General features: G+C 64.0%; 1 protein-coding gene and 2 non-coding genes across 3 annotated transcripts; 2 read left to right on the plus strand and 1 right to left on the minus strand.

Moving 5' to 3' along the window:
- Positions 1-3762: 3762 nt before the first annotated feature.
- LOC141741542 (U1 spliceosomal RNA) lies at positions 3763-3926 on the plus strand. Its single transcript, XR_012586417.1, has one exon. It is a non-coding gene; the product is annotated as a U1 spliceosomal RNA (small nuclear RNA).
- Positions 3927-5797: 1871 nt separating this feature from the next.
- LOC141741517 (U1 spliceosomal RNA) lies at positions 5798-5961 on the minus strand. The gene has a single exon (XR_012586392.1). It is a non-coding gene; the product is annotated as a U1 spliceosomal RNA (small nuclear RNA).
- Positions 5962-6395: 434 nt separating this feature from the next.
- TMEM214 (transmembrane protein 214) lies at positions 6396-20756 on the plus strand. Its single transcript, XM_074578412.1, has 17 exons — positions 6396-6581; positions 7148-7350; positions 9037-9187; positions 10279-10413; positions 12401-12483; positions 12993-13098; positions 14624-14705; positions 16145-16246; positions 16356-16497; positions 17030-17121; positions 17232-17280; positions 17627-17740; positions 18040-18157; positions 18528-18624; positions 18868-19036; positions 19597-19748; positions 20265-20756. The coding sequence occupies exons 1-17, from the start codon at positions 6449-6451 to the stop codon at positions 20389-20391; spliced, it is 2055 nt and encodes a 684-aa protein (XP_074434513.1). The 5' UTR covers positions 6396-6448; the 3' UTR covers positions 20392-20756.
- Positions 20757-21119: the final 363 nt, after the last annotated feature.

Below are 21119 nucleotides of genomic sequence, written 5' to 3' on the forward strand. Positions count from 1 at the left end.
ACCAGGTTGGTAGTTTAGAAAACCCGGCATCAGCTTATTTATGGTGCTGGGTGCCCGGGGGGGTCTCTCCTCCCGCCGCACCCCCCCGCCAGAACTCCCCGCGGGGTTTTATACGCGTTTCCCAACGCGGTTATAATATTGGCACCTGCCGCCCGTACGTGCTGGGTCAGGGATTTCCGTGCGATTGACGCCACCAGGTCACAGCTCCCACACACGCTCCAGGGCAGGGGCTGCACCCGGGCGAGGGGCGGTGGGACCCGGGGCCGTGATTTGAGTGTTATGGCGAAAGTGGTTCCGCTTGGGGACACGGAGAACTTTCGCTTTCCCGCCGAGGGGGCTGAACTTCTCCGCACGCGCAGATTGGGACCGTCCTCGGGGTCCTGGTGCTCGATGGGCCTCCTGGGGAATGACACGACGCTCGCCCGCCTTGACGAGGAGTTCTTGTCGTTAGCTGACGCTGGAGAGATTCCAGGGCACACCCTCGTTATCCGTGGGGATGCGCACGCGGCCTTTCCTCACTGGTTGCAGCGACGCCTGACGCAGTGTCGCGTACAGCCGTCAGCGCGTACTCGAGGTGGTCGGCTGGGGAGAGACACCCCTGCTCTGCCCTCGTCTGGCCGTGAGTGCAGCTAAAGCTCACTTTGGGCTCTGACACTCCGACCTTCGGCGTTTTTCGCTTCACGGTGTCGCTGCTGTCCCACCCCCAGCCAGGACCCTCGGGCTGACGGGGACCGGCCCCGCGGTGTGGAGCCGTGGCAGCCCCTCGGCCAGCGCCGCGGTTGTTGTCCCGAATCGGGGGTCTTTACCCGCCGCGTGTGCCCCGGCCGCCGCAGCTGTTCCCTGGAATAAAAGCTCTCGAAACCAAAAGCAGTTCAGAGAGATGCGAGGGACGGACTGTAAATTCCCTGGGGAGGGGCAGGAGGCCCTCCAAGCCTTCGATGGGACGCCTCAAACACTCGCGAGGCAATAAATAATGCAGGCCTGGCCTCCAAAGAACCGACACGGTTCTCTTTAATATCTTTATCAATGATCTGGATGAAGGGATCGAATGCACCCTCAGTAAGTTCGCAGATGACACTAAGCTGGGCGGGCGTGTTGATCTGCTTGAGGGTAGGTTGGCTCTGCAGAGGGATCTGGACAGGCTGGACCGATGGGCTGAGACCAATGGTATGAGGTTCAACAAGGCCAAGTGCCGGGTCCTGCACTTGGGACACAACAACCCCATGCAGCGCTACAGGATTGGGGCAGAGTGGCTCGAAAGCAGCCTGACAGAAAAGGACCTGGGGGTGTTGGTTGACAGCCGGCTGAATATGAGCCAGCAGTGTGCCCAGGTGGCCAAGAAGGCCAACAGCATCCTGGCCTGTATCAGGAATAGTGTGGTGAGCCGGACTAGGGAAGTGATCGTCCCCCTGTACTCGGCACTGGTGAGGCCCCACCTCGAGTACTGCGTTCAGTTTTGGGCCCCTCGCTACAAGAGGGACATTGAGGTGTTGGAGCGTGTCCAGAGAAGGGCTACAAAGCTGGTGAGGGTTCTGGAGGACAAACCTTATGAAGAACGACTGAGGGAGCTGGGGTTGTTTAGCTTGGAGAAGAGGAGGCTGAGGGGAGACCTTATCACCCTCTACAACTACCTGAAAGGAGGTTGTAGAGAGATGGGGGCTGACCTCTTCTCCCTGGTGACAAGTGATAGGACGAGGGGAAACGGGTTCAAGTTACGTCAGGGGAGGTTTAGATTAGATATTAGGAGACATTTTTTCACTGAAAGGGTTATTAAACATTGGAATAGGCTGCCCAGGGAGGTGGTGGATTCACCATCTCTGGAGGTGTTTAAAAAAAGGGTAGATGGGGCACTGAGGGACACGGTTTAGAAGTGGCTCTTGTCAGGGTAGGCTAAAGGTTGGACTCGATGATCTTAAAGGTCCCTTCCAACCTCAACAATTCTATGATTCTATGATTCTATGACACGGCTCACGCTTCTGGTGCCTGAAAGCGTGGGAGAACTTGTGGAGACAGGACAGTTCTGCCACTCGTGTGCTGAGCGCGCTAGTTCTCCGTTCTCAAGGCCGTCGTGTCCAATGAGTGACCTTTGCTTCATTATCCGTGAAATGCATAGGAAAGCGCACACCCTGCATACGCTAATGAAGATTACAGAGATCATGCTAAACACGTATGACTACGGCACTCCTCTCCCACCCAAATCATGCTCCATGTCACCTGGGAGAAGGGAGAAACCCGAGCCAAGGCTGTCCTTGGCAAGGGGGGTGGACTGTGCTAATTCAGCAAACGGAAAAGGGGAAAACAAGTGCCCCTGGAGGGGAACAAAGAAGAAACAAAAGAAGAAGATAGTGCCTGGGAAGATTCCTCCCAAGAAAGAAGACCGTACCTGGGAAGATTTTTCCAAGAAAGAAGAAGATTGTGCCTGGGAAGATTCCCTGAAAAAGATGCTGGAACCAGGACTGGTGATCTCTTTAGCTCTGTCTTTTTCTCGGTCTTTTCCTGTCTCTATCCCTCAGTTTCTCTTTTCTCTTAGAATTGTTAAGTAATGGTTAGAGTTGTTAATTGACGACCTTAAGTACGACCTTAAGTACCGCTTGCCATAGTTGTCCTGTGCCTGCCGTTAGTAACACAACCCATACCTCACCACGTGCCGTCCTTTGTCATACACCTAACCGATTACCGTGGACTTGTTAAGACCTACACTAACCATTTTGGGAAGGAAATAAATGTTTCTATACGGACCCGGAGATTTATCTCACCTCAGTCTGCGCCGTTGGGGATTTGCGAAGCTGAAGTCACTGACCCCCCTCTTCCCTGGGAGTGGGACGTGACAGAGGAGACATTGCTTTATTCGACGTCGGGCGCCGGGGGGAAAACCCACAAATCTAGCCCAGCTCACCGCGGATATTCACCCATTATTTATACACAGAAGGTTCTCCTAATTCCGCCTGCCCAACACGTAACTCCACCTGGGCCTACGTATTCATTAGGACGACCAAATAGCGTTTTTGCACCCGCGTATTAAGTTTTGCTGCGTCGGCAAAACACTTCTGCGCAGGTGTGAGCTTCTCGGCGGTCGTGTGGGTGAGGAGACCCTTCCTCACCTCATCCTTTTCAGGAATTGAGTCGCCTCAGGACAGTCCAAGTTTACTGTAAGTTTGCCAACCCCTTGAGGACGATGAGGATGTTCCTTGAAGCAGCCGCAGCTCTGTCCCAGCGGGTGCGGGAGCACATACTTGACAGAGAAAAGAACCTTGGAGCGATTAAGTGCTTCTCGTGACGCCATCCTTGGGGATGAGCGACTCCTGGCTGTCTCCTCATTGTCACTGTCTGTGACACCAGCTCGGTGACTGTTTTGTCGCACGGTGAGAAGGTGGGTGATGAGCTGTTTTCTCACGCAGGGAGCGGGTCCGCAGGAAACAAACGCGGCTTTAGTCAGCAGGCGGTTGTGAACACAGCAGAGGCCCGTCTTCGGTGGCGCTGCCCGGGCGCTAGGACCGCGCGTGGCGCGGCGAGGCGTGGCCTGGCGGGCGGGGGCGTGTCCATGCAGATGAGATGCCGCCGCCACGCATGACGGGAGCCGTTCCCGCCGCGCCGCCGCCGTCCGCGGGGGAAGGCGGGCGCTGCGCGGGTGAGGCCCGGGCCGAGGTTGGGGGCGCGAGACGCGGCGTGGTTCGGGGGGGCACGGGGTGTCGCGGGGGTTGTCGTCGTGCGGTGTGTGTGCGTGCGGCGTGGTGCGGGGGGTGTTGTGTGTGGGGTGGAGTCATACTTACCTGGCAGGGGAGACACCATGATCAGGCAGGTGGTTTTCCCAGGGCGAGGCTCATCCCCTGCACTCCGGGTGTGCTGACCCCTGCGATTTCCCCAAATGCGGGAAACTCGACTGCATAATTTGTGGTAGTGGGGGACTGCGTTCGCGCTCTCCCCTGGTGTTGGTGGTGCAAAGACAGCGAGAGGCGAGGGTGGGTCGGGTGTTGGGCGCTGCTGTTGTCCTGCTGCGTGTTCCCCGCCCCGGCCGCGGCGTGTCTGGGCTCCCGCAGACCGCGGTGCCCGCGGTGGGTCGGTGCGAGCCGGGGGAAGGGAAGGGCCTTGACCCGGCGCCGTCTCCCCCCGTCCCGCTGTCGGGGGCAGCAGCGCCCCGGGGAGCTCGGGGGTCTCTGGGTTTATCATCTCCGCACCCGGAGTAAATTCTTGGACACAAATCCCCCTTCCCCCCCCGGCCCGCAGCAGCTCTTCCGTCCCCTGAATGGGGGTTCCTGAGGGTCTGGCCCAGGGACATCCCCCCCCCGGGGCCTCTGTCACCCCGCGCTGCTGCGCTGCCCCCTCCCCGTCCCGGGGCACAGCGCCCCCCCCGCCCCCTCGCCAGGCCAGAGACGGGCGGGACCAGGTTTTACCACACGAGTTTATTTTAAATAAAACGTTAACACAGATGCAGGCTGTTGCAACCGGAGTGAGGGACCAGACAAGCGATGCGACAGGGGGACGATGGCCGGGGCCGGCGCTGCGTGTGCTGCCGCCAGACCCGGCCGGCCCCGGGGGCTCCTCGGTGGCCACGGGCGAGGGGAGGGGTCCGCAGCGGGGACCGGGTCGTCACCGAGAGGAGACGCCGAGAGCCCGGCGCTGGGCAGGAGCGGGGCGTGCACATCCCCCGGGGGGAGGGACGCTGCGAGGGGCGCAGGACAAGCGGGGTGTAAAACCTCAGGGGTGAGGGGTGACCCCCGAGGGGTCAGTGACCCCCGGAGACGGCAGGGAGGCAGCGAGTGACACACGCTCCCGTTCCCGGTACGGGGCCCGGGCTCCCCGCAGCCCTGGTGCCGAGATGGAGCTGCCGGCTGGGGAGAGCCGGGGGCCGGGCAGGATTTCTGTGCTTCCAGGCACTGCGGGTCAGGGCCCTGTGGCACCTCCTGGGGGGATCTTTAATTCCCTGGACGGGGGGGGTCGGTGGTGCCTCTTCAGGGAGACGGGAGGGAACAGACGGGGCACGGCAGAAACTCCCCTCTGTGGCAGCGGGACCCACCCCGGCCGGGGCTGCACCCGAAAGGTTGGTGCCTCCTGACACGAGGTGCGTCCGAGGGGACCGGGACCCTTCTGCCCGCGGGCACCACTGGGCCTCGGTGGGACGACGTCCCCGTGGGTGTTCCTGTGCCACGGGCTGTACGGCAAAAGCGCGGCTGACAAACAGCCAGATGTGCTCAACGCCAAACCTGCGGGCTTGGCCCAGGGAGTAGCCAGGGGCCCGCAGTGACCTTGGGGCATCCTCTTTGAACACACAATACCGGCGCCCAGAAGAAAGTGTCTACGTGTCTGCTGGAATCGTCGCTCAGATCTCTGACATCAGACTCTCCCGAGCCTGAACCGCGGATGAAGTCACAGGGTGGTTTGGGTTGGAAGGGACCTTAAAGATCATGCAGTTCCAAGCCCCTGCCCCGGGCAGGGACACCTCCCGCTAGAGCAGGTAACCCACCCGTCGCGTGACGTACCTGGCAAGGAAAGGTCGAGAATCCCCAGCCCCAGCTCCGTGATGGCGCTCGCCCGGTTTGAGCGGGTCTGTGCCTGGTGAGAGAGCGCGGAGGGACGGCCGTCACCCCGCCAGCGGCACCATCCTCCGTGTCAGCGACTGGCGCGATCGGTGAGTGCAGTCAGGCTTCCAGAGGGGAGGAATTTGTCACATCATTGTCCGAACAGGACAGAAATTCACACCCAGGCTGCGGCCGGGCGGCCACAGGGAGCGAGTGATGTCCGGAGACACTGAGACGGCCACGTACTCCAGTGCCCTTGTTCTGCTCTTTCACCAGAGAACCAGGGGAGAGCGCGAACGCAGTCCCCCACTACCACAAATTATGCAGTCGAGTTTCCCGCATTTGGGGAAATCGCAGGGGTCAGCACACCCGGAGTGCAGGGGATGAGCCTCGCCCTGGGAAAACCACCTGCCTGATCATGGTGTCTCCCCTGCCAGGTAAGTATGACTCCACCTCCCACACAACACCCCCCGCACCACGCCGCACGCACACACACCGCACGACGACAACCCCCGCGACACCCCGTGCCCCCCGAAACCACGCCGCGTCCCGCGCCCCCAACCTCGGCCCGGGCCTCACCCGCGCAGCGCCCGCCTTCCCCCGCGGACGGCGGCGGCGCGGCGGGAACGGCTCCCGTCGTGCATGGCGGCGGCATCTCATCTGCATGGACACGCCTCCTTTCAGCAAGACCCCGCCCCTGCCGGTCCGGAGCGGTGCAGCGCGGGGCGGGGCCTCTCCGTGGGCGGGGCAATCCCGGGTGGAGGGCGGAGCGCGTTGGCCCCGCCTCCGGGGCGGCGACGTGGCAGCAGCCGCGTGGGGCCCCGTGTGCGCGGCGGCAGCCAATCGGCGGGGGCGGCGGGCGCACGCGCCCGGCCCCGCCCCGCCCCGCCCCGCCCGGCGCCGCCGCTCCCGCTCCCCTGGTGTCGGCGGCGATGGCGGCGGCGGGCCCGGCCCCGGGCGGGCGCTGGGAGGTGGTGCGCAAGGGACGGCGGCCCGCGGGTGGCACCACCGGCAGCCGCCGCGCCCTGGGCGAGGCTAACGCCGCCCGTGCCCTGCCCCTGGCCGGTGAGTGCGGCGGGGCTGGGGTGTCCCGGTGGGGCGGGGGGTGCTCCGGGAGGGCCTGCTCCGGTGGGGCGGCAGGGGTCAGCCCCGTGCGCGGCCGGGGGGGTGCCGGTCCCTTGGTAGCGGAGGTGGCCGGGCCCGTGGGGAGCGTTACTGGGCCCACCGGGAGGGTGCCGGGCGCACCGGGGGGATGCCAGCCCCTGAGGGTGCCGGTCCCGTTGAGGGGGGGTGGTGTACCGATCCCGTGGTGGGTATCACCGGTCACGTTGTGGGGGTGCTGGGCCCACGGGAGGGGTGTCGGGCCCACCGGGTTGGTGCCGGTCCCGTTGCGAGGGTGTGGGGCCCACCGCGGGGGTGCGGGCCCCACCGGGGTACCCACCCCACGGGAGCGGTGAGGCCGTGGGCCATTGTCCCCGCAGAGCCCCGGGGCCAGCACAGCAGTGCCGGGGGCTCCCCCCTGGGGGGGCCTGACCCCCCTCCTCCTACAGGGGCTCGGTCCCGGTTTGCCCATGGCGCCCCGTGCCCGTCCCCCCGGGTCGGTGCTCTGAGCCCCCTCCGCCTTCCCCCAGCCCCCATCGCTACCTCCGACACCATCTTCGAGCTGGGCTTCGAGCGGGCACTGAAGAAGCAGAACAAGGAGCAGGTGCCCCCCGCCCCGGCCCCCCCGGAGCAGCCGCACCGCAGGCAGCACGCCACCAAGAGCACCAAGAAGCCACCGGCCAATGCCACCAAGCCGGGCAAATGCCGCTCGCTGGAGGAAGCCCTGAGAGCCGTGAGTGTGCCTGGCCGAGAGCCCCGGGGCTTGTTGCCCACTGCTGGCTGCGGGTGGCCCAGGGTGGGAGTGGAGCCAATAGTGGCCGGTGCTGCCCCTGCCCAAAGCCGTTCTCCCGCTGCCGGCAGGACTCGGGGCGGCGGGAGGTGGCCGGGAGGGAATTTCTGGTTTCTTCCTTCGCCCGCTCCCCGTCTGGGAGGAATCCTGAGAACGCGTTGCTGTTGGAACCTCCTCCCTGTTGTACCGGCCGAGGTCCTGGGGGGCCGTCCCCGCAGCTCCCCCTCCCTTGCTTCACGTGGGTCTGTAGAACTCGTTTGTCCTCCTCCCGCCCGTTCTGCTGCCTGAGCACCGGCGGGTTTTTAGGAAGGAACCCCAAGTTAGCTCTGTTGAGGCAGCGGCTGCGTGGTGGCGCTCCCCCATCGCCCCCCCAGCTCCCCGCCTTCACCCCATGTCGCCTCTGCCCAGAGCCCCTCCATCCCCTGCGCAGTGCCGGGGGTTTCCTCCGCTCTGCTGGGCACAAGCACTTCTCCACACCCCGCCGCTGCGCAGGGACAGCTCAGAGCAGAATTACGTGATGTTTCTGTGTGTGTCGGGGCAGATGTTCCCCAGGGAGAGCGGCCGGGGGCTGACGTGTGGCCGCCCTGTGAGCTCTGCACGGCTCCGCAGCGGCAAATGCCGATGTGCGACTCCTGCTCCATCAGCTTCACTGACAGCGTCCTTTAGCTTTTTGATGTAGTGGCAGCTATTTTTTTTTTTTCTTTTTTTTTTTTTCTTATTCCCCTTTGCAAAATGGTGGCTGAAGTAAACGTGCCACAGAAGGTGCCCGGCTCTGATTTGATACCGTGCTGTGGCTGAAATCAGTGCGTACAGAAACGTTAGACCCTGCAAAACTTTGCGCAGCCTCCTGAGGCCCCTGAACTCCCTGAAGCGACGAGGGTGCCTCTCCCTGCGAGCTGGCAGGTGTAAAAGCAGGCAATAAGCGTGTTTTGCGACAGGTAGCGCGGGAGGAGGAAGGTGAGGGGACGTGAGCTGCTGTCCGTGCTCACGGTGTGTTGGTTGCGGGTCATTAATCGTGTGGGGCTTGATGATCCTGGCTCTCTTCTCCTTGGGAGGCTGGGTGCGGCGTGACCTGATGGTGCGGATAACGCCAGGCTGATCCTCTCCAAGCTGCTGCCCCGAGCGAGCCGCTGGCAATGCTGACGCCGACATCCTCCTCGGCAGTCTTGCGCAGTGCCGGCTGGTCCCGGGCGATGCTCGCCGTGGGGCACGCGGGAGCTTGGAGCGGCAGAGCCGGTGGGAAGCTGAGGAGTGGGGCGAGGAAAACCCCCCCAGGAGGGAGAAGCGCCCGTCCCCGCGGCCATGCCGGCGCAGCCCGTCCTTCCCTCCCCGCTGGCCCCAGGGCTCCTGCGGCGCCCTCGGGGGGTTTGTTGCGTACCAGTCTTCGCGAATCTGCAGAAAACGTGTTTCCGCTACAAAACTAAATGCCGCTTCCAGGCCAGTGCTCCCGTAGGTGGTGGGCTGGGGGCGTTCCGTGTGAGAAGGGCAGCCTTCTGGGGATGGAGGTGGGGAGTGTTCTCCCCCCCCGGCCCAGCAGCCCTGTAGGAGCTGAGTTTAACTTTCTTCTTTCTGTGCTTTTTGACCGGATCTGCGCATCCTGGGCTGAACTGGTCTGTCTGTCGCTTCCAGCTCGACCTGGCGGATCTGCAGAAGGAGCTGGATAAAAGCATGAGCGTGTTCCCCGAGAACCCCTCCGTCTGGGTGAAGGACCTGGCCGGCTACCTCAACTACAAGCTGCAGGCCCCCCGCAGCGACCCCACGCTCAGCCAGCACGCCCACGGTCAGTGCCCTGCAACCAGGGGGGGCTCCGGGGTGTCCCCTCTGCGTCGTGGAGCTGGGGGGCCGGCGATTCCCTGTGGCCTGGGGGTGGGGGGGTGACGGGGTAGCCGGGCACAGGGAGCGGTGCGGGATGGCACCCGGGAAGGAGCAGCCTCTGGCCGCCCCCCGCCCCTCCCAGGCAACGTTATGGAGCCGTTTAGGGTGGAAAAGAGCCGTAAGATCATGGAGTCAGGCCGTCTCTGCCCCAGCGGGAGGCTGGAAGGCGTTCAGAGCTGCGTGCTTTGCCAGGCTTATTTTGCACAGGTTTGGGAGTACAGGTTAAAGGACGGCTGGCTAAAGATGCGGTTTTTAGAAACGTCGGAGCAGACAGGACCAAACCAGTCACAGATGGGAAAGTGGGGCGGGGGGGGGAAATCTCCTGTTTTCACCTGAGACAAATCAGGTCGAGCCTGTCCCACAGTCCGGGCTCGTTCCCCGCAAACTGAGGTGTTTGGGTGTTTCTTTGCTTTTCTCCCCCTCCAAAGTCTTTTTTTCCTGTGCCAAAACTGTCTCAGGAAGCTTGGTAATGGAAAAGGCACAAGACTGGTTTTTATTCAACAAATAAAACTGGCATTATTTACTTGATTTTGGGTATCGCTACGGTTGACTTCCTTGGACTATAAGGCAGTAATATTGTCCACGCAGTTGGCAAATTAGAGACTTTCCGCGGTCACCCCTTTTCCATAAGGACGCGTGACCTGTGCCTACTGCTGGGCAATTCAGGAAAGCGCTCGCAGGTTTCCCCACTCGTCTTGAAAGAGAGATTCTGTCTGGATTTTCCTTTTCTGCAGGATCTGTTGGTCTACGCTTGCTTTGAGCACTTGTGGCGGGGGGGTGGCGGCGGGTGAAAGAGCAGAATATCTCCTCAAAAGCTGCGTATGTCGCGCAGCATCGACGTTAATCAGAAAGCAGCCCTTTATTGCTGAGTTAGATGGGTCCAACGTAGAACAACTGAGAAAGAAGTCGCTGGCTGAGGGTGTGGTGTGTGAGGACAAGGTGCCTGAAAGTCTCCCAAAGGGACGCTCAAACTCTTCCTCCCGTGTGCTGCTCCAGACTACCCGTACTGCCTGGTGAGCAAGGAGCTGAGGAGCATCATCCGGGCCCTGCTGGGAAGGTCCTCCAGCGTGCTGGAGCTCTTCTTCGACCACTGCGTTTATACCATGCTGCAGGAGCTGGACAAGACCCCAGGTGAGACGCGGCGGGTGCGGGGTTGGGGCACCGACATGCCGTTGCGCTGTGCCTGGGCCAGGGCTGTCTCACCGCGGGGATGCTGCTGCCGTTTTAGGAGCTCTCCTGAGCTCCTCTGCCGAGAGGGTGACAGGGAAAACTCCTTCTGTGCATCTCGTGTGCCATGAGGGGCTGTTCCTGCCCCGCGGCTCGTCGGCGTGGTGCTGCCGAGGGCTTGGGGCTGGAGGAGCCGGGGCAGGCGACGGTACGAGCCCGGCACGGTGCTGCAGACCGAAGGGTACGTGGTGGAAAACGCCCTTCTGAGGGGCACGCTGTGGCGTGCGGCGCGTTAAAAGGACTGTAGTTCCGATATTTGTCCGTCAGAGTCCCAGGACTTTCACCGATTTACTATTGGAGTCCCAGCAAAGGACTTTCACTGAGTCGGATTCACAAATAACCACAATTAGTCTAGCAAAAATAGTAACAGTTCCGATATTGGTTTGTCAGAGTCCCGCCAAAGGACTCTAACTGAATCAGATTCACAAATAATCGAAATCACATTTTATTGAGAGCGACAGAAACAGACTTGAGATTGCCGTTGATAAATTCACTAACTACAATAGCGCTAATTAATTAAGGCTGGCAAAACCAACGGTAGTGCGACAGCCGGGGGTGCCGTTCCCCAGAGGGTGAAGGCGCGGCGCTGGCCCGGCACGGCGTCCCTGCCTGGGCGGAGGGAGAGAGCGCGGCCCCTCGGCTGCTCCCTCGGGTATCAAGTCCCTTCTCTCCCAATTTAACAGTCATTTTCTCCATCCTTTTATCCCCAAAATTACGCGGTTTCCCTCCCCTAGGTGACACGTAGTATGATTTGGGTGGAGAGACGAGTGCTGTAGCCGGGTATGTTTAGCGTGAGCTCTAAAACCTTCGTTAGCATATGCAGGGTGTCAGCTTTAACGTGCATCTCACGGGGATGAGGCACAGGTGAGTTATCGGGCACGGTTGCCTCTGGAGGTGAAAGCCGGTTAGTTGCCGTGCTGTGGCGGGGGTGTGCCCTGCCGGGGGGGTCCCCTCCTGTCCTGTTTGTGCCCCCAGCACCGGGCACGCGGTGCTGGAGGGGTCTTTGGGCGGCCAGAAGCAGCGTCCTGAACCACGGCGATGGCTTTCAGCCGCCTGTCAGGCACAAACCTGAAATTCCCCTTTCCGTACCACGCTGTCAGACGTCTCCTGCCCCACGCGGGGTGTTTGTTTCCATCACAAAACCCCCAAAACTGATCAAAACGACGGAGGGGAGCAGCACGGAATAGTCGTTAGGCAGCTCGAGGTGCTGCTTTGCTGTGGGGGTTACCTTCGTGTGTAATTCGGGAGGACGCGGGGCTGCCGCAGGGTCGGGGCTGCCACAGGGAGGCCCGAGGGGCATCGTGGGCTAGTGTGACCAGTGCGTCTGGCATGAAAGATGGGTGCGCCCCGGGAGACAGTCGTGGTGGCAGCGGGACCGTGCCGGAGAGCAGGACCAGCCGGCAGGGTATCCAGACCTTCTTGGGGGGCTACCAGCCCCTGCTGAGGGGGCAACCAGCCCCTGCCGTGGCCACGCCGCCCATCCCGGGGGCCAGCAGAGCTGGAGGGGGTCACTGGATGGCACCTGAGAGCCATGGGGGTCCCCTGAACCCCCCTCCTCATTTGAACCTGAACAAGGGGGAATGGAGCCCTGGGAAGCTCCCAGACGCGGGGCCGTGCCTGCCGCTGCGGTGGCAGAGCTGGGCCGGGGGGGCTTTGGGAAGCTGCCGGTGGGGGTTTCCGAGGGCCTGTGGGGTCCGTCCCGCTCCTGCAGGTGGGGGGTGGCCAAGGAGGGGGTGGGACCCACGGCACCGTGGTGGGGCTCCTGTGGGGGGTTCGTTATCGGGTGAGCGGGGCGGGGGGTCGTCACCCTCTGCCTTCTGGGGGTGTCGCGGGGGGAGGGGGCGATCGGAGCGTGCCGTGGCTGAGGGGGCCCCTCTGTGCTGTGTTCCAGGGGAGTCTCTGCACGGGTACAGGATCTGCATCCAGGCGGTGCTCCTGGACAGGCCCAAAATCGCCACCATGAACCTGGGCAAGGTGAGCTGCTCCCGAGGGTGAACCGGCGCTGCTGCTGCTGCTGCTCCCCCCGCCCCGAGGGTCCCCCGGAGCGGCCATTCCTGTTCACTGGAATTCCTGTGGGAGCTGCCGGTGTTGCCCCATGCACGGAGCCCTTGTGCCTCCCCATGCTCGCGGTGCAGAGGGACCAGTATCCCCAGTACCTCCCCTGCTCCCCACGTGCGCTGGAGCCGCTGTAAGCGCTGATGTCCCGCCATGTCTTCTCTCTAAAGACCTTGTCCGAGGCTCGTGCTGCCTCTCGGCTGCCCTCGGAGGGAGCGGGACGCGTTCCCCTTGTCTGGGGCAGGAACGAGGGTTTTGGGGTCCGTCCCCTGCGAAGCAAATGGCCGAGTGGGTGATGGCCGTGGCTCGGCTGCCCCCCGGCACCGCGCGGTGCTGGCAGCTCCGCTCCCCCGGGGCTGGGGTCTGGGGCTCCAGGCCTCGCCTGGCGTGAGGCTCGTCTCAATTAACGCGTCTCCTCTTCCCCCCAGTACCTGGAGGTGCTGCGCTCCCACCAGAACAGGCCAGCGAAATGCCTGACCGTCCTCTGGGCGCTGGGACAGGCCGGATTCACGGACCTCCACGAGGGCCTGAAAGGTGAGAGCTGGGACAGGCGGACGGCCCCCGGTCCTGCCCATGGGGGTCTCTCGGCTCCCAGCGGTGTCTCTGCTGGGGCGCGGGGTCTGCTTCAAAACACCCCGTCCCGCTGCTGAAACGCCGGAGGGGGGCTGCAGTGCCGGGGGGGTCCTGGGGGCAAACGGCTCTAGGGGACGCCTGGGGACACCCCAGCGAGGGCACACCAGGCCCATCAGATACCTGTTTGGGAGCAGAACCACAGAATCGTTCAGGTTGGAAAAGACCCTTGAGACCAAGGCTCAGAAGGCCACCAGCATCCTGGCCTGTGTCAGCACCAGCGTGGCCAGCAGGAGTGGGGCAGTGACCGTCCCCCTGGACTGGGCACTGGGGAGGCCCCACCTCGAGGGCTGTGTCCAGGTTTGGGCCCCTCACGCCAAGAAAGACCTTGAGGGGCTGGAGCGTGTCCAGAGAAGGGCAACGGAGCTGGTGAGGGGTCTGGAGCACAAGTCTGGTGAGGAGCGGCTGAGGGAGCTGGGGGTGTTCAGCCTGGAGAAGAGGGGGCTGAGGGGAGACCTTCTGGCTCTCTGCAGCTCCCTGAAAGGAGGGGGTAGCCAGGGGGGGTCGGGCTCTTCTCCCAAGGAACAGGCCATGGCACAAGAGGAAACGGCCTCAAGTTGCGCCAGGGGAGGTTTAGGATGGATATTGGGAACAATTTCCTCCTGGAAAGGGTTGTGAAGCATTGGAAGAGGCTGCCCAGGGCAGTGGTGGAGTCGCCATCCCTGGAGGGATTGAAAAGCCGGGCAGACGTGGTGCTGAGGGCCATGGGGTAGTGTCAGAGTTGGGTCGATGGTTGGACTCAATGATCTGAAACGTCCCTTCTAACCCAGGGGATTCTATGGTTCTATGATCACTGAGTCCGGCCACGTGGTGCCCTCACCTCGGTGTCGGGGCTCGCCGCGGGGCGTGATGCCACCGGCTGCTCCTGACCGGTCGTTACGCCTCGTGCGTGCCTCCGTTCCTCAGCAACAGACGTTAAAGGTGGGTCACCACCGCAGGAGGGGAGTCACCGGTGCTGAAATGTTTATTGAGGCACCAGCACGAGGTGTTCGGGGTGGTGACACGGTGGAGCTGCGTGAAGCGGTTAATTATTTTCGGGGAAGCTGGAGATGTTGCAAGAAGCACGTTCCGTACAGCAGGGTGAGCTCAGGCCTCCTGGCGGCCCCTCCGCAGGGACAGAAACTGCCCTTTCGGCATCACCTTCCCCCGGCTGGGACAGGGAAATCGCTGGATGCCAGCAGGAATTGTCCTGCCTGGAAAGAGAGGGAGCATGGCGCCCTGCCGTCCCTCTGACAGCAGAGCCCTGCGGCCCTTCCCGAGGGATCTCGCCATCTGCCGGGCGATTTGAGTGGGGAAAAGGAGCGATGGAGCGCTCGTGATGGTGGAAGCAGCGTGTGGCAGGGCTGGAGAGCCCTCGGTGTCCCCTGGGACGTGGGGGCACGGCCGCAGCCCCCCTGCTCCCCGCTCTGACCCCCGACTCTCTCCGCAGTGTGGCTCGGCGTCATGCTCCCGGTGCTCGGCATCAAGGCGCTCTCCCCGTACGCCGTTGCCTACCTGGACCGTCTGCTGATGTGAGTTCCGTTATCGGGGTGTCTTCGTTAAGAGGAGCGAACGCTGGGTGCGGGGTGTGGGTGGGAGGGTGCCCGGCAGCGGGTGTGCGGGCCCCGCAGAGCCTGCAGCGGTGGCTGTGCCCTGCAGGTCGGGCTGTCCCCGGTCTCTGCTGGCTGCCTGTTGTGTCCGGTGTCTCGACAGCAGTCGTGGCACCTCCTGGCCGCCTCTGCTGCCTCCGTGGCCGCTGGTTCCACTGCGGCTCTATGGAAACGCTGGGTTTCTGCACAGGTTTCCTCTCCTCCACTGCTGGTGCCTTTCCTAAAATGGGGCAGGGGGGTGGTGGAGGGGGGCAGAGCCCTTCCCGCTCGTCCCAGTGGCCTCCCCACGGCTGATGAGCAGCTGAGCTGCCCATGGCTCCGGCTGCTGGCGGGACGGGGTGCTCTGGTGCCGCGGCAGCGCCGGTGCAGCCCTGTGGGCACCCTGTGCAGGGACAGGCATCCCCAGTGCCGACGTGCCCCATCTCCTGCCCCCGGCGTGTCTGGGAGAGCGTGGTGGTGCCCGTGCCTGGAGGGACGGGGCTCCGAGGAGCAGGGCCGCCGTTGCTGCTGGCTGCTGCGGTGCACAGGCACAGTGGGGCTCCTGGCTGCGGCGAGAGGCGCTGGCAGCGTCCTCCATCATGGGCAGGCGAATTTGTCCCTGCGAGGAGAAGGGGGGTGGCGTTTGACTGGGGGTCAAGACAGACCTGCTGGCCTTTGCACTGGTTATGGCAACCACCATCTCCGGCATTGCCGTTTCGGCGCAGTGTAAGGGAGCTGGGTGTCACTGCGGTGGCTCCGGCACCCAGGGTGGAAGGGAGCTTGGTGCCATGGCGCGGGCGGCTGGAACCGGGGGAGGTCAGGATTGGCTTCACAGCAGGCACCGAGGGGCATCCCCTGCCCTTCCAAAGGGTTCAGGGGGTTTTATTAAGCTTTTTTTCCTGCTTCACAGTAACAGGAACGGTGCATTTGGTTTTGCCAGAGGATTTTATGGAGGTTCGTTGAGCCAGAATTCACAGTTCCTCCCGGTCTTTCTGAACCGTTATTTAATTAGTTTTCTGCAATCTGGTTTCTCTTCTTTGACTGCGTTTCACTTACCGGCAGCCCCAGTCACAGCCCGCCAGACCTCTGTTGTCTGCAGGCTCTTGAGGAGGGGGGAAAAAGAGCCTGTGAACGCGTGTGTGTGACGGCAGCAGCGGGTGCGAGTGCCGCCCCCGGCTCCGTCCATGGGAAGGGCTCCCACAAACCCCCTTTGTCCTCTCTGTGCTTTGCCAATGGGGCCAGGAACCAGCGTGTGCCGGAGCGGTGTGTCCTGCCGAAGGGAAACAGGTGCCAGGACGAGGGCGGCTCTTCCCTCCCGGCCTGCGTTCGGTCACCGGCGCCTCTGTCGCAGCTCACGGGGAATTTTTTTTCCCACCGCGCAGGATGCACCCGAACCTGACCAAAGGCTTTGGTATGATCGGACCCAAGGATTTCTTCCCCCTCCTGGACTTTGCCTTCATGCCCAACAACTCACTGCCACCCAGGTATGCCGGCACCCCCCGGTACGCCCCGCTGCGGGCTGCGTGCGGGGCTTGCAGCTCCACCGTCCCCGCGCTGGCCGCTCGCCGCAGCCCCGGTGCCGTCTGCCCTCAGCTTGCAGGAGCAGCTGCGGCGGCTCTACCCTCGCCTGAAGGTGCTGGCGTTCGGCGCGAAGCCGGAGACGGCGCTGCACACCTACTTCCCCTCCTTCCTCTCCCGAGCTACGCCCAGCTGCCCTCCCGCCATGAAAAAAGAGGTGAGCCCTGAGCCGGGGGGTGCGTGGCCACAGGACTGCCAGCATGGCTTGTGGTAGCCCTGGTGCGCCAGTGAGGGGGGACAGTTGAGCGGGTCCTGTCCTCCCTGCCCCACCCGCTGCAGTGGGCGCAGGGCTGTGCTGTCCACTGGCCCGGCTACCTGGCATGGCTGGGCACTGGCCACCACTTGGGTGGGCTCAGATCCACCGTGCTGAGGATGGAACGGGCAGGTGCCAGTGTGAGATCGCGGTGGGAGCGTGTCCTGGTTTGGGAGGGAGTGGGACCTTCCGGGGAGGATGGCGTTTGGGAGCCAGGGCTCCTGCCACCTGCAGCCAGGCTCTGAGAATGCCGGACCCCTGAGTTCGGTGCCCAGGAGCCAGTGGGTTTGGGGGGTGGTTGGCTCTGCTGGCATAGAGCCCGGGGCAGGGTGTGTTCGATGGGGCAGGGTGTGTTCGATGCGCCAGACCGAGTGACACACGTGTCACGCTGGGGACAAGGATTGGGTGTGACGACCTGCTGTGCTCTCCTTTGCAGCTCCTGACCTCCATGAGCCAGTGCCTGAGCCTGGACCCCCTGAGCTTCAGCGTCTGGAGGCAGCTCTACACCAAGCACCTCTCCCAGTCCAGGTCTGTGCCTGCTCCCGGCGGGGCGAGCGCCAGCCTGATGGCCTTTAGGAGCACGTTGAGTTACTTCTGGGTCCCCCTGACCGAGCCTTGTGTCCTCTTTGTCCCCGCAGTTTGCTTCTGAACCATCTGCTGGAGTCCTGGGACAGCAGCAGCAAGAAGGTGGGAGCTGTGGAAAGGAGGAATTAGGTGGGGTGGGGAGGCAAACGTACGCGTGCGGCTGCGGGAGGTCCCTGTACGAGCAGCGTCCCCGGGGAACCTGTGTGTGCTCAGCCAGGTCTGCCAGCAGGCGCGTGTGCCTACGGGCTGGGGAGCCAGCGCTGTGTCCCCCCGCCGCTGCCCGCAGCCCTTGGTCTCAGCGCAGGAGCGCGGGAGGTGTCCCCATGGTCCGATCCGTCCCTCAGGTCCTCAGTGTTCCTGCCCGTCGCCGCGGTGCTGGGCTGTGTGGGTGCGCGGTGCCGCCGGCACGTGGTGCCAGGGCCCCGATGCAGCTCTCGTTTTCCCCAAGGTGCGTCAGTCGCTGCAGGAGACGGTTTGCTCCTTCAAGGTAACGAACGAGGAGCTGGCGGCCAGAGGGCCCAGCAGCGACCAGGACGTGGCTGCCTGCGATGCCGCCTGCAAGGTGAGCCCCGGGATGGGATGGGACGTGCCCGGTTTCCCGGTGTGAGCCAGCGGCCGGATTTCAGCGCCATGCTGGGGTTGTGGTTGGCTGCTCCTGCCGCCGGCACGTGCCAGGGGCCCTGCAGCGGCGCATCTGCAGGACACGCCGGGGACAGATGGTGCTTGGCCCTTGTCCATCCTCCCAGCTGCTCGGCAGATGACACTGGTTTCCACTGGGAAGGCGGGGTGAGCGGTGAGGGCAGCCCGAGGGCGGTGCGGCCGCGCGGTGACGGGGCCTCGTCTTGTCCTCCCGCCTGCCAGGAGCTGCTGCGGAGGATGAAGGGCCAGGGCTTCCCCTGGTCTCGGCTGCTGCTTGTCCTCCTGGTCTTCGCCGCTGGTTTCGTCCTGCACGACATCCGGATGCACGGCTCCTTCCAGGGTGAGGTGGTGCCTTTGCTCGTGGCTCTGCAGAGACGTGGAGGAGCGTCCCTGGCGATCCGTGACCCGAGGGAAGCCCCCACAGCCCTGCCTGTGCCGCTGGCTGCCCATGGGCTGTGTTGGGCTGGATGTTCCCGGCAGGTTGTGCAGACAGACCCCCTGCCTGTCCCCTCTCGGGAGGGTTTCCCCCGAGCCCAGGTTTTCCTCTCTGCTCTGAGTTTTTGTCCCATCCCAGAGCATTTCCCGAGCCGTTGTGCAGGGCAGCTCGGGCCGTGCGTCCCCGGAGAGAGGCCTCGGGGACAGACTGAGCCCACGGCTCCCGCAGGCGCCGGACAAAGGTTTGCTCAGGGAATGTCTCTTCTCTCCTCCAGCCTCCTCCTCCGCCCGCCTGCTCCGCTCCTCGGGCGTCCTGCCGGCTTCGCAGGTGGCCTGGCAGAAGGTCTCCCACTGCTGCCTCCAAGGCTACCGGTGAGTGGCAGCGGCGCTGGCGGCAGTGTGTGTCGGGTGGCGTGAAGCTGTTGATGTGGTGCGGAGCCGTCTCTGTGCGGAGCCCGTTTTGCTGGGGGCTGTTCCCCAGCTCTGCCTGGAAGGGCTTTGCAGCTCAGCTCTTGTTCCCCGCTTCCCTTGGCCGGTGGCAGTGGCTCCAGGTAGCCGTGTGCCCGTGGCTCCGTGGCGGTGCTGGCGCTGCCCTCGGCGCTCGCTCTCTTCCAGGTGGCTGGAGCGGACCCTGCCCATCTGCGGCTCCCAGGCGGTGGCCATCCTGCAGCCGCCGCTGGAGCTGCTTTGGGCGAAGACCGTCGAGGTGGCCCTGTCCCTGTCCCAGCAGTGCTCCTCCCTGCTCTCCTGGGCCCACGGCAGCCTGCCCTGGGTCACCGAGTGGGTAAGAAGGATGCGCGGTGCCAGGACGCCGGGGGAGAGATGAGGGATGCTGGCATGGCCGCAGCCTGTAGGGGCTTGCGAGGCTGAGGAGCCTGTGTCGGGGGCTCCTGCCGGGTGGGAACAGGGGGGCGGGAGGCCCAAAGAAGGAAAGCGTTGTCTCTGTCGCTGCTCCTGCCCCGGCCGTGAGCTGCGAGACCCCCGGCGCTGGTGGGTCTGGGGAGGGGGAGGCACGGCAGCAGGTCTCCGATGCCGTTCTCCCCCGGCCATGGCTGGTGCTACCCCAGCCCTGAGCGTGACCGTGTCAGCTCAAAGACAACTCGCTGCCTTCCTGAAAATCAGCGGTTTGGTGGAAGGGGGGGGTGCCTTTAGCATCCCTCTCTGGTGGAGACGGGCCGTGCGTGAGCCGAGCGGTGAATGTGGGGAGGGCTGGAGCACGGAGAGGAGGCGGGGGGGTGATGCCCAGCCGATTGCAGGACAGCCTGGTTCAATGGAGCCTCCGTCGCGGGTACCCAGGACACGGGGCTCCTCGGGGTACCCAGCCGCGGCTCTCTGTCCCCGCAGCTGCAGTCCCGGGTGCCGGAGTCGCTGCTGCATTTCGCCGAGTGCGTGAGGGAGCTGCTGCTCTTCCTGCTGCGGAGCTGCCTCTTGCCGCTGCTGGAGTGCGCGGCCGCCGCGCTGGAGCGGGGCTGGCAGCACTGCCTGGACTCCTGCAAGTGAGCATCCCCCATCCCTGCCCGGGGTGGCAGCAGCGTCTCCCCCTGTGTCCTGGCTCGGGGAAGGGGGGGTGGTCCTGGTCTGGCTCTGGCCGGGGGGCTGGGACATGGCGCTGTGGCTGTTGTGGCGTTTGCCACCCCCTCTTTGCCCCCGTCCCTGACTCCTGTGGGTGTCCGAGCTGAGCGTCACCCTCCTGCAGCCGCAGGGAGGTGGGCAGCAGCCGGGCAGTGCTGGCACGGGCAGGGCACCTGCCTGCCGTCACCGCAGGACCCGCTCCTTGTCCCCTCCTGTCCCAAGGTGAGGGACCAGGGAGCCGGAGCTCCCGGGCAGGGCCATCCCCAGGGGATTTGGGACATCTCAGGGCAGCGCTCGGGGTTCACGTCAGATTTGGGGAGACCTCGGGCACCGCTGCCTGCTGGAGGGGCTCCGTGTCCCCCCCGGGGCTTGTGATGCTGGGGGGGGCGGGGGGAGCCGGCCCGTTCCCTGCGTGTAACCCCCCCTCCTCCCTTTTCCAGCGGAGAAGTGTCGTGGGACTGCGTGAGGGAGCACCTGACCAGCTTCACTTATTCCTCCTGGATTTATCTGCAAAACACCACCCTAGCCGTCAAAAACTGGGCCTTGGCTATGATTTCCGGACACTGAGAGCGCCGCTCTCTGGAGCAGTGTGGGGACACGGTCGCGGCATCTCCCGATGCTCCGGCCGCCGAGGAGCGTCTCCGCGGGATGGAGATGCCGAGGGCGACGCGCGCGCGGGGACTTTGGGCTCAAATCGGGGCTTTTTGTCTATCCTGGGAAACACCCACCCGCCCTGGGTTTTTCCTCACCCCGTGAATTGGCTGTGGCTTTCCCTGTCCCACCGTGTCCCTCCTCTAGGTCTGAACCGGGAGAGCCACCCCCGGACCCCTGTTACCCCCCTCAAGGCATCGGTGGGGGTGGGGGGGGGTACGCGGACACCTCCCCTCCCCCCTTTCCCACGGGTGAATGAACCGGACTCATCATTTTTTTTTCTTTTTTTTTTTTTTTTTTTCCTTCCCCCCCCTCTCTCTTTAATGAACGCGTGTGCTTTCGGAGGATGCCCGAGGGGTGGGGGCTGTGCAGCACCTCCCCCCTCAACTGCCCACCTTTTGCGGGGGGGGGGCGGGTCTGATGCAGGGGGGAAAAAGCACCGATTGCTGCAATGGCCACCCCCCGCCCCGGGGGTCCCCCCCCCCTCCCGCCTCCCGGGACGGTGCTAAGCACCGTCCCGGGAGGCGGGAGGGGGGGGGGACCCCCGGGGCGGGGGCGTGTAGGGGGTCTCCGGTGGGAGCTGGAGGGTCAGCACAGGGGTGGCTTACCCAGTAGAGCGTTGGCTTGGCATGAGGGAGGTCGTG

Source organism: Larus michahellis, chromosome 3 (genome assembly GCF_964199755.1).
Source record: "Larus michahellis chromosome 3, bLarMic1.1, whole genome shotgun sequence".
Lineage (NCBI taxonomy): Eukaryota > Metazoa > Chordata > Aves > Charadriiformes > Laridae > Larus > Larus michahellis.

Bases quoted from the DNA above. Each gene is read 5' to 3' on its own strand.
- TMEM214 (XM_074578412.1), top strand. From the start codon at position 6,449: ATGGCGGCGGCGGGCCCGGCCCCGGGCGGGCGCTGGGAGGTGGTGCGC. The intron at 19,037-19,596 runs GTAAGAAGGATG...CTGTCCCCGCAG, and splicing joins TGCCCTGGGTCACCGAGTGG to CTGCAGTCCCGGGTGCCGGA. The intron at 19,749-20,264 runs GTGAGCATCCCC...TCCCTTTTCCAG, and splicing joins CACTGCCTGGACTCCTGCAA to CGGAGAAGTGTCGTGGGACT.